Source organism: Elephantulus edwardii, unplaced genomic scaffold, assembly GCF_000299155.1.
Source record: "Elephantulus edwardii isolate Elephantulus edwardi_28Jun2011 unplaced genomic scaffold, EleEdw1.0 scaffold00508, whole genome shotgun sequence".
NCBI lineage: Eukaryota > Metazoa > Chordata > Mammalia > Macroscelidea > Macroscelididae > Elephantulus > Elephantulus edwardii.
The window spans coordinates 174,360-185,626 of NW_006400258.1; the positions used below are offsets into that span (position 1 = coordinate 174,360).

The 11,267-nt window shown below is 44.0% G+C and overlaps 1 protein-coding gene and 1 pseudogene across 1 annotated transcript; one reads left to right on the top strand and one right to left on the bottom strand.

Moving 5' to 3' along the window:
• Positions 1–75: 75 nt before the first annotated feature.
• LOC102860638 lies at positions 76–349 on the bottom strand (annotated as a pseudogene).
• A 4,440-nt stretch (positions 350–4,789) lies between these two features.
• Positions 4,790–5,413, top strand: LOC102866219 (B-cell CLL/lymphoma 7 protein family member A-like). Its single transcript, XM_006903098.1, has one exon. The coding sequence runs from the start codon at positions 4,790–4,792 to the stop codon at positions 5,411–5,413; it is 624 nt and encodes a 207-aa protein (XP_006903160.1).
• The last annotated feature ends 5,854 nt before the right edge of the window (positions 5,414–11,267 follow it).

Here is an 11,267-nt window from a genome sequence, read left to right on the forward strand (position 1 = left end):
AAAACTTGATAAAAAAAATAGTATTTCAAACTGTATAGTCATCAGAAGTACACAGTTATCAAAAATGCACACACTTCACTTGGCATCTCCAGCACCTTCAGCTTTCTGTGCCTGGTCTGTTTTGGCGTCTCCGTTTTCTGCAGGGTTATTTCCATCCTTGCCAGCATCAGCCTTCCCCCTTTTTCCCTTTGAGTACTTTCTCTCCCTTCTTTGCAGGGGCCTTTTTAGGCTTAGGCTCTGGCTTTGGAGGAGCAGGTTTAGCAGATAACCTTGCATATCTCCTCTGTGGCTTGTCCTTCACCTTGGCTTTATCTCCCTTAACATCTCCTTCAGCCTTTCTCTTGGGCATGGTGGTGGCGACGGCGGGATGCAGGCGCTGGACTTGAGGATGCAGCAACGTGCATGCTTGGACCGATCTGGGGGTCGTTCTCGCCTCTTCTTCACACTGCTCCTGTGTCATTCATCTTGTTGAGGATCTTTCTCTCTTTCTATGACCACCTTTCCCAGCATAATGTACTTTCCCAAGGATTAGCCCCTCTTGACAGCATGCACAAATCATATGTGATGAAGTTTCACCTTCCTTGCCTCTAATATCACCCTGGCTGCATTTTCTCCAAGACAGACTTATTTGCTCTTTTGGTAGTTCATGAAATATTCAGTACTCTATTCAAACATCACAATTCAAAGGCATCACTTCTTTTTCTGTAATTCTTATTTCCTTATTTCCACAAACTACACTTGTGGGAAGACTTGACTTTGACTGCTCATTATCAGCAGTCACAACAAGGTCAGGAGGTGACTGGAACAGATAGTAAATTACCCATGTGCAAGTTCAAATGGAAGTTAAAGAAAATGAAAATAAGCCCAAAAGAACCAAATATGATCTTGAGTTTATCTTACCTGAATTTAAAAACTACCTCAAGAATATATTTGATGCCTTGAACACTGATGATTGAACACTAAATGAATTGTGGGATGGTCATTAGAAAGACAGGAGAGAAAGAAAAGACCAAAACAGATGTCAGAAGAGAGTCCAAAAATTTCACTGAAATGTACACAGGCCAAGACAAAGAGAAGAAATGCTGAAGTAAAAGAGATGAACAGAAGAGTTCAAATGGCAGCTTGAGAAGACAAAGCAAAGTGTTAAAATGTTCAACAAGGTAGAGTTGGAAAACCCAAAGGGAAGAATATGCTTGGTATTTCTCAAACTGAAAGATTGAAAACCAAATTAAAGCCTAGAGTTGCAACACTGAAGGTTCTCATGGGCAAAATCTTGAGTGGCACAGAAAACATAAAGAGAAATTGTAAGTAATACACGGAGTCAAAGAATTGGTTGACACTGAAACATTTTAGAAAATAGTATATAATCAATAACCAATAGTTAGGAAGGAAGAAATTAATGTGGCACTGAAGACACAAAAAATAAGGCCCCAACATTACATAAGAGTAAAATCTTCCTGAAGATTATTCAAAAGCAGTTGGACAAATACATCAACAAAAGAACTGCCAGTAATTCAAGCTGGATTCAGAAGAGGCTGTGACATGAAAGATATTATTGCTGATGTCAGATATATCAGAAAGATGTTTATCTGTGTTTTGTTGGCTATTCAAAACCACTTGACTGTGTGGATCATAAGAAATTGTGGTTAACATTAAGAATGGGAATTCCAGAGCACTTAATTGTTCTCATGCAAAAGCTATACATAGACCAAGAAGCTATTGTTCAGACAGAACAAGAGAACACTACATGGTTTAAAAGCAGGAAAGGTGTACATCAGGGTTGTATTCTTTCTCCTATTCAATCTGTATGCTGAGCAAATAATTTGCAAAACTGAACTGTATGAAGAAGAATATGGCATAAGGACTGGAGGAAGACTCGTCAACAATGTGCATTACGCAGATGACACCACCTTAATGCTGACAGTGAGGACTTGAGAACCTTGCTGCAGAAGATCAAAGACTAAAGCCATCAATACATTGACTACTCAACATCAAGAAAAAATCCTTACCAATGGACAATTAGGCGGCAATGAAATAGATGGAGAAAAGATTGAAACTGTCAACTATTTCATTTAGCTTGAGTCCACAATCAACACCCATAATAGTCAAGAAACCAAAAGACATGTTGCATCAGAAAAATCGGCTTTCAAGGGGCTCTCCAAAATGCTGAAGAGCAATGGTGTCAGTTTAAAGACTAAGGTGTGCCTGATCCAAGCAATTTTCAATTGTTGTTATGTGTCGTACAGTCGTTTGCGATTCATAGAGACCCTATGTACAACAGCCCTAAATCTTGCTCTATCCTGTGCCAATCGCACTGCCTCTGACACACCCATCCCGATTATCCCAGTCACTGAATCAGTCCATCTCATAGAGGGTCTTCCCCTCCTCCTGCGCTGTCCCTCTACCCTCCCAAGCATGACGTCTCTATCCAAGGACCTGTCCCTCCTTACAACATGTCCAAAGTATGTCAGACGAAGCCCCAGAATCCTTGCCTCCAAGGAGTAGCCTGGTTTAACCCTCTCCAAGATGAATCTGTTTATTTTCTTGGCAGTCCATGGTACATTCAGTACTCTTCTCCAGCACCACAGCTCAAAGGCGTCAATTCTCCTTCTATCCTCCCTAGTCATTGTCCAACTCTCTGATGCATAACAAGTGATTGCAAAAACCATGGCCTGTATCAGACGCACCTTAGTCTCCAGAGACACACCGTTGCTCTTGAGTACTTTAGAGAGGTCCCTAACAGCAGACTTTCCCATCGCAATACGTTTTTTGATTTCCTGGCTACTGGTGCCAAGAGTGTTGACCGTGGAGCCGAGCAAACTGAAACTGTGAACAATCTCAATCTCTTTGCCATCTATCCTGATACTGCCAGTTGGTCAATTACTTTTATTATATTCCTTTTTTTCATTTTCAAATTAACTTTATTTTTATTATTATTAATTTTAATGAAAATTTACAGAGACTTTGGATTTCCGTTCATTCATTGCACTTTTCTCCCTGCTCACCCCTCCCCCCAGTACACTCTTCTCTTTGAAAAGTAAAAGAAAAATTCTTCCATTGTTTTACAGTCCCTCTCCCCAGGTCCACCCCACTATGCAGCCTTTGTTCTGGACTACTGTCATGACAATAATACCTACTCACACATCCCTTTTTTAAAAATTTTTTTTAATTATTATTATTATTTGTGTGTGTAACGTCAAATTGGATCTGACTGGTACAGGAGGAGATTGTCCTTCTTCAGCAGAGCATCTGGTGGATTTGAACCACGTGCCTCTGGGTTGCGGTTCAGCTTCTTGCCACTAGGCCACCAGAGCTCGCCTGACACATCCCTTTTAAACAGTTTTCTCCCTCAACTGTTTCAATGCAGTATACATTATTTATCCCATCTTTCTCAGTCTCCCCCTAACCCCATGTCAGTCTTGTTTTACAACAGTGGCACTATGCAGTATTTGTCCTTTTGTGCTGAGATATCTCACTCAGCATAATGTCCACCAGGGTCACCCATTTGGAATAATATTGCATGAGTTCCTTGTTTTTCAATGCAGCGTAGTACTCCATTGAGTGACTATACCACAGCTTCTCTGTCCACGCTTGTGTTGATGAGCACTTAGGTTGTTTCCAACTCCTTGCTATTGTGAACAAAGCCGCGATAAACATGGATGTGCATATATCTGCTTTGATGTCATTTATGGTCTCTTTGGGGGTATATATATTTCCAGTAGTGGAATTGCTGGGTCAAATGGTATCTCTATTTGCAACTTTTTGAGAAAGCGCCACACGGCCTTCCACAGTGGTTGCACCATTTTACACTTCCAACAATAGTGAATAAGCGTTCCAGTTTCTCCACAACCTCGCCAGCATTTGTTGCGTGCTGTTCTCTTCAATGTTGCTATTCTTACTGGGGTGAGATGATATCTCATAATTGTTTTGTCAATTACTTTTCATAAATTGAAAGTTGGAGAATGAACAAGGATGGCAGAATAAGAATCAATATCTTTGAGTCGTGATGTTGAAGAAGAGTACTGAATATTCCACAGACTGTCAAAAGAACAAACAAATCTATATCAGAGGAAGTGCAACCAGAGTGTTCCTAAAGGTAATGATGGTAAAGCTTTGTCTCACATACTTAGGGTATTTGTTAGGAAAGGGCAGTCCTTGGAAAAAGACACCATGCTGGGAAAGATAATGGGTTAGAGAAAAAAAGAAAGGCCCTCAGAGAAGCAATAAAACACAATGTATGTGAATGATAATATGAAACACATTGTATACGAATTTTATATGAAATCAATATAAAATAAAATGTTGATTCTATGTGCGGTCGAATCACCTGAAACTCATAACGACCTGCAACAATAGCTAGGCAGCCTGTCCTATCCTTAGCCAGTCTCACTGACACTTCTATCCCATTGCCCCGGTTACTGTATCAATCCATCTCAACCGGGATCTCCCTCTCCTGCGCTGTCTCTCCGTGTGTGATATCCTTCTCCAATGACCGATCCCTTCTGGCCACATGCCCGAAGTATGTAAGACGGAGCTTCAGAATCCTAGACTTCCTGCCCCGGGCCGGGGTCCCAGGCGCCCTGACCAAGTAGGGCCAGGACAGTGGCGCAGAGCCAAGGACGGTGCAGGGTCCTGAGGTCTCACTGGCGGCGGCGGTGGCGCTGCTCTGCAACTGCCGCCCTGCGCTTGCGCACTGGGCCCAGCGCGCCGTAGCGCGATCCCGTGTGGCTGCCGCAGAGTGCCAGCAGGAACTGGCAGCGCGGCCCCAACCTCTGTCTCCGCCAGCACCATGTCGGGCAGGTCGGTTCGAGCCGAGACCAGGAGCCGGGCCAAAGATGATATCAAGAGGGTCATGGCGGCTATCGAGAAAGTGCGCAAATGGGAGAAGAAGTGGGTGACAGTGGGTGATACGTCCCTACGGATCTACAAGTGGGTCCCTGTGACGGAGCCCAAGGTAGACGAAAAGAACAAGAATAAGAAAAAGGGCAAAGATGAGAAGTGCGGCTTAGAGGTGACTCCCCGGGAGAACAGCTCCTCTCTCGGCATGATGAACATGCATGGCGCCAACAGCAACCAGAGCTCCATAGCAGACTCCTCCCCCATCAAACAGGAAATCAGCATCAACTCAAGCTCCGCTATGGCCAACTCGGCCGTGCCCGATGAGGTCGCAGAAGCCAAGGCAGACGAGGCCCAGGCTGACAGGAAGGAGCACCCTGGGGCCAAAGACGCCGACGACGAGCAGAACTCGCAGTCTTCGATGGAAAACTTGACAAATTGTTCAGAGAAAGTGGGAAGGCAGCCATCTCGGGACGCGGGTCTCGCCTCAAACGAAGTAGCAATCTCTCAAGCTTTGGAAAGAGTGCCAACATTGAAAAACCAGAAGCTGGAGGGGCTGCAGCCTGAGGAGCTGTAGGCAGCCGCCCCGCCCATAGGCTCGCCCGCCTCGCCGCGTCACCTGTCGGGCGCCCCCGGAACTGCAGCCTCAGCATCTACTGCGCAGACCGGAAAGTCTTCGCGAAGCTGCCTTTGCGCGGGAGCCGCTGGCTCAAGAGTTGTCGGTCTTCCACAAACTGTCTCTGAAGCCAAGATTCCATTTGTGTTGGTGCTGTATCCTCCCCATCCCTCTCCCCCCCTTCTCTATATAGCGATATAAGCTAGCGGAGATGGTCTCCACTGCTCATCAGGGTGTGTCACCTCCAACTCTCTTCTGTTGCTTTTTTTGTGTGTGCCTTGTGCTCGTCAGGTGCCCTCTGGCCTGGTTTCCGATTGTTTTCGCGTTGCCCTTTCTGCAAAGTGCCCTCACCTCCCTTCACTAGTACTTCCAGCGAAGCGCAGCAGGCAGGGAGATGGTGGAGAAACTGAGGCTGATGAGGAGCAGGGAGCCCCTGGCCTGCGCATTGCCAGGTGAGAGGTATTGGGTGAACTGGTTGGGGCCAGTAACGGTGTCCAAGGCCAGAGGTCACAGTTTTCAGGGAGAGGTCCCCAGGGCTCGCCGCCTGGGTCCTCAAGGTGCTCTCGCTTGCTCAGGACAGTTGAGGGTAGGATAACGACCACCTCTGTGGCCAGAAAGCCCTTTGATTTCTCTGGCTCTTGCACGTCACCTCTACACTTCTTCGCAGACCTCCAGCGATGAGGTGGTTTTGACGACTAGCTGCGGACTGAGCACAGGACTAGCTGTTGCTGACCTCTCTCCTAGGATGGTGCTTGGGTTGCAAATCCAAAGTAGCTCTCCGGCCTCTGCCACCCCATCGCTGCGCTCCTTTTCCCAGCAGGTGGCCGATACCACCAAGCTTCTGCTCTATGTCCCGAACTCCAAGCGAACACAGAGCTACTTCTACAATGTGCTGTTGCCCCCCAGCGGGGAGCAGGCCTCAGTGAATAGGCCTCCAAGGCCACAGACTAGGCACCCAACAATCAGAAAGTTTTGCACTCTCCAGAAAGGAGTGACTGACACACACAAACACACACCTCTGTCCCTGTCTTCCCCACCCCCCACCCCCCACCCCCGTCCCTCGTCCCTTCTTCCTCCCCCCACTTGATTGGGGACAGCTTCCTGTCACAGGTGCCCCTCCCACGAACTGCCCCACTGTGGTTGAAGCCTGATTTACTCTTCCTTAAATCTACAGACTCCTTAACCTTAAACTGTTTCCTGAGCATTTTTTACTGCACTGGAATTCTGACTCAATTTTAATTATGTGTTGGAGGGAGCAGGCTGCGGGTTTTGTTGGGGTCTTCTTTGTTTTTGTTTTGTTTTTTTTCTGCTAATCGGTGCATTATTCAGGTACCACCTTTGTCATGTGGCTCTTTGGCCTGACCACCACAGGAAGTTTCTAAGAGTTTCTGAGGGCAAGGCTCTTGACTACTATTATTGTTACTATTTTTTTAAGATAGCCAATCTAGTTATTGCATTTCAAGAAGAATCAAAATGTTTCTGAATTTCAAGTACCACATGCAAAATATTTCCTGAAATATGGGAAAAAGGGAAAAAACCAACACCAAACCCTTAGGAAATCTGAATGTTGAAGTTCGCCATGCCAAAAGATGTCTGGAAAAAAGAAAAAAACCCTTGTGCTTCTGGAGCTTCTTCCCGCAAGCAGTCAGCTCTGTGGAGAACTGGTCTGCGTGGAGATGCAGAAACAACCAGGAGTGTTTGCTCCTGACAGGTGCTTCAAGGGGGCTTCTACTCTAAGGTGTCTACTCCAGGGTTAACTTTTTCCTTTGTGACCAAACTGTATTTTTGGTGAAAGAGGACTTGTAGATTGGATTCCTTTTCTTTATGGAAAACCAGAGTTGCGAGGCAGGAGAGCTTAAGGAGACCGATGGGCCTCAACCTGTGGTGATCTCAGGACAGGACAGGGGCATGGAAACAGGTGAAGATGAAAAGCTGGCTGTAGGACCTAGGCGGTTACTGTTTTTCTTTGAAGTGTCTGAAGGTAGGAATGGGCTGGTGATCAGGCCCTGGCACAGCCAAGCCAGCAGAGGGCCAGCCGGTTACACAGAAAAAGGTGGCCCCCTCTAGTCTGAACCAGATTGCAAATCCACATAGGCTTTCTTGCCTTGCACTGAATCAATCCATCTCATCAAAGGTCTTCCTCTCTTGCTCTGTCCCTCCACCCTCCCAAATATTATGTCCCTCTTCAAGGACTGGTCCCCCCTTGCAACATGTCCAAAGAATATCAGAAAAAGCCTCAGCATCCTTGCCTCCAAAGAGAAGCCTGGTTTCACCCTCTCTAGGACAAAGCAAGAGTGGCATCCACTTCCTAAAGAACATGCCTCTGGAAACTCTATAAACTTTGAGAAACAATGATAGTTATAGAAAGGCTTCAGGCCTTTTGTTCATAAGGTCATTATGAGTCATGCTCAACTTGAAGGCAATCAACAACAACAGGACAAATCTATTTGTTCTCCTAGCAGGCCAGGGTATATTCAATACTCTTCTCCAGCACTACAACTCAAAGGCATCAATTCTCCTTCTATCATCCCTAGTCAGTGTCCAGCTTTCTGACACGTAGCAAGTCATTACGAAGACTGTGGCCTGAATCAGGCACATCTTAGTCTCCATCGTTGCTCTTCAGTACTCTGGAGAGGTCCCTGATAGCAGTCTTTCCCAACACAATCCTTCTTTTAATTTCCTGGCTGGTGGTACCTAGAGCGTTGATTGTAGAGCCAAGCAAATGAAAGCTGTTTACAATCTCAATCTCTTTTGTCTATCATGATGCTGCCAATCAGCTCAGTGGTGAGAATCTGTTTTCTTCATGTTGAGATTCAATCCATATTTAAGACTGCAGTACTTGAAAGGACTTGCAAGTGCTTCAGGTCCTCCTCAGTTTCAGCTAGCAGGGTTGTGTCATCTGCATAACGCAGATTTTTGATAAGTCTTCCTCCAAGCCTGATGCCACATTGCTCCTCATAGAGCCCAGCCTCATGGATGATCTGTTCTGCATACATATAGATTGAAAAGGTATGGAGATATGACACATCCCTGACATACATCCTTCCTGATTTTGAACCATGCAGTGTTACCTTGCTCTGTTCAGGCGACTGCCTCCTGGTCCAAGTGCAGGTTTTGCATAAGCACAATCAAATGTTCTGGGATTCACATTCTTCTCAGAGTTGCTGGTCTTCATAGTATAAATCATAGTTGAGAGAGAGCTCTGGTGGCCTAGTGGCAAGAAGCTGCACTGCAATCTTGAGGGTTTGAATTCACCAGATGCTGGAGAAGGAGGGGCAATCTCCTCCTGTGCCAGTCAGATCCAACTCAATGGTACACAACAAGAAAAAAAGGGGCAAAAGAAAAAAAAAATCATAGTTGATTCAGTGGCACCTAGCAACAGCCTTTCTTGCAAAAAGGTGAAGAAGACTTTAAACATTTTCTCCAGTAGATAAAAGAGTACAGCACTCAATATGAATTACATCTCAATATCAAGAGAACAAACCCCATCACTACTGGACCAGTAGGCAACACCATGGTAGATGGAGAAAAGACTTACGTTGTCATGGATTTCATTTTACTCAGATCTACAACCAATACCCATTGTAACACAGTCAAGAAATCAAAAGATGTGTTGCTTTGGGAAAATCTATTGTCAAGGACCTTTCCAAAGTGCTAAACAGCAAGGATGTCAGTTTAAATATCAAGATGCACTTTATCCAAACCATAGTTTTTTCAATTGTTTCATATGTATCTGAAAGCTATAATATAGAGGCAAATAGCAGCACAGATCAAGTCAGATCTAATAGAAAAAAACCAGATTCTTATCAGTGTAATAGGAGAAAGGCTATGTCAACATATCAACAGCATTCAATTTCTATCCTGAGCAAATCATTCAAGGAACTGAACTATATGAAGAGATATGTGCATCAGGATTGGAAGAAGACTTATCAACAACCTGCATTACTCAGATGACACAACCTTGCTTGGTGAAAATGAGGAGGACTTGAAAAGCTTGCTGCAGAAGATCAAAGACTAAAGCCTTCAATGTATAATGCATCTCGACATCAACAAGACAAAAATTCTGACCACTGGACCAACAGGAAAGAAAACAATTAGCGGGTTTGGAAACACTAATGACCAACTGGAAGGTATGTGTCACTCCCTTAAGAAATTAACGTGAAATTAGATGATAAATGAATATTTCTGTATTACAGTTGAAAAGTATTTAACAGAATATATTTAACAAATAATTGCATAAAATAGTTGTAAGGAATCGTGATGCCAATGCAAAGTTACCCAGTTCAAATCCACCAGCTACTCCGTGAGAGAAAGATGGGCAATCTCCTCCCGTGGGATTTACTGCCTCTGAAAACCCACTGGAAGTTTAGTTATGGGTTGATTCGGGCTCTAGTCAAACATACAAATTCATTTTCTTTAGAGCAGAAATAAATTTTATTAATTAGATTTCATTTTAACTTTTTCCTCAGTCAACAATGACCCCTTTCTATATAAACATCATCTAGATCCAGCAATTGTCAGGATTGTATTGTATTTACATTTTTATGTGGCTAAATTACTTTAAAGCAAATCCTATATTTCTCCCCTGTTAAAGATGTATGCCCAAGAAATATACTTTAAGGGAGCTCTGGTGGCCTAGTGGCAAGATGCTGCACTGCAACCCCGAAGACACTTGGCTTGAATCCACCAGCTGCTCTGCCGGAGAAGGAGGGGTCATCTCCTCCTGTGCCAGTAGGATCCCATTCAATGGCACACAAGTAAAAAAAAAAAAGAAAGAAAGAAATACAACCTTAAAACAAAACATGAAAATCTGTCCCAAATAAGTGAGATCAAGTTTCACCATCTTTCCTCCATGACAGACTTGTTTGTTCTTTTGGCAGTCCATGGGATATTCAGTACTCTTCAACACCACACCCCAAAGGCATTAATTCTTCTTCTGTCATTCCTATTCATTGTCCAACTTCAGATGCATAAGAAGCAATTGAAAATACCATGACTTGGATCAGGTACACCTTAAGACTTTAAATTGGCATTGTTGGTCTTAATATTTTGGAAAGGTCCTTGACAGCAGATTTTCCCAATGCAACACGTCTTTTGATTTCTTGACTGCTGCTAACATGGGTGTTGATTATGGATCCAAGAAAGATGAAATCATTGGCAACTTCCATCTATTCTCCATCTATCATGATTTTGCCTTTTGGTCTAGTGATGAGAATTTTTATTGTTCTAGTGATGAGAATTTTCTTGATGTTGATGTTTACTACATATAGCTACATTACTTTTCAGTGTACACATTTGAGAACTCCATATCTTTGCTTGGATTTGTAGGATTGCTTGATGTTTGGCAATCTGGTGGATATGCCTTTCTGTTTTGATTTTGTGTATCCCTGATTACTAAGGAGATTAGATTATCTTTGTACGTTGTTGTTATGTGCCCTCCAGTCGGAACCAACTCATAACTCACCCTCTAACAGGTTATCAGAAGCTGTAAATCACACAGAAGGAGACTGCTCCTCTTTCTCATGTGGAGCAGTTGGTGGATTCAAACCATGTGTCTTTCACCACAGCCATTTTGGGTTTCTTCTGGGAATTGTCAGTTGACCATTTTCCTATTGTGTTTGTTTCCATAGGTGATGTTAGCTGAAAGCAGGGAATACCAGAAGAATGTCTATCTGTGTTTCATTGATTATGCAAAGGCATTTGACTGTGTGAATCATAAAAAACTGTGACTGACTCTGAGAAGAATGGGAATCCCAGAACACTTGATCGTTCTAATGTGAAACCTATACTTGGACCAAGAGGCAGTCGTCAGAAC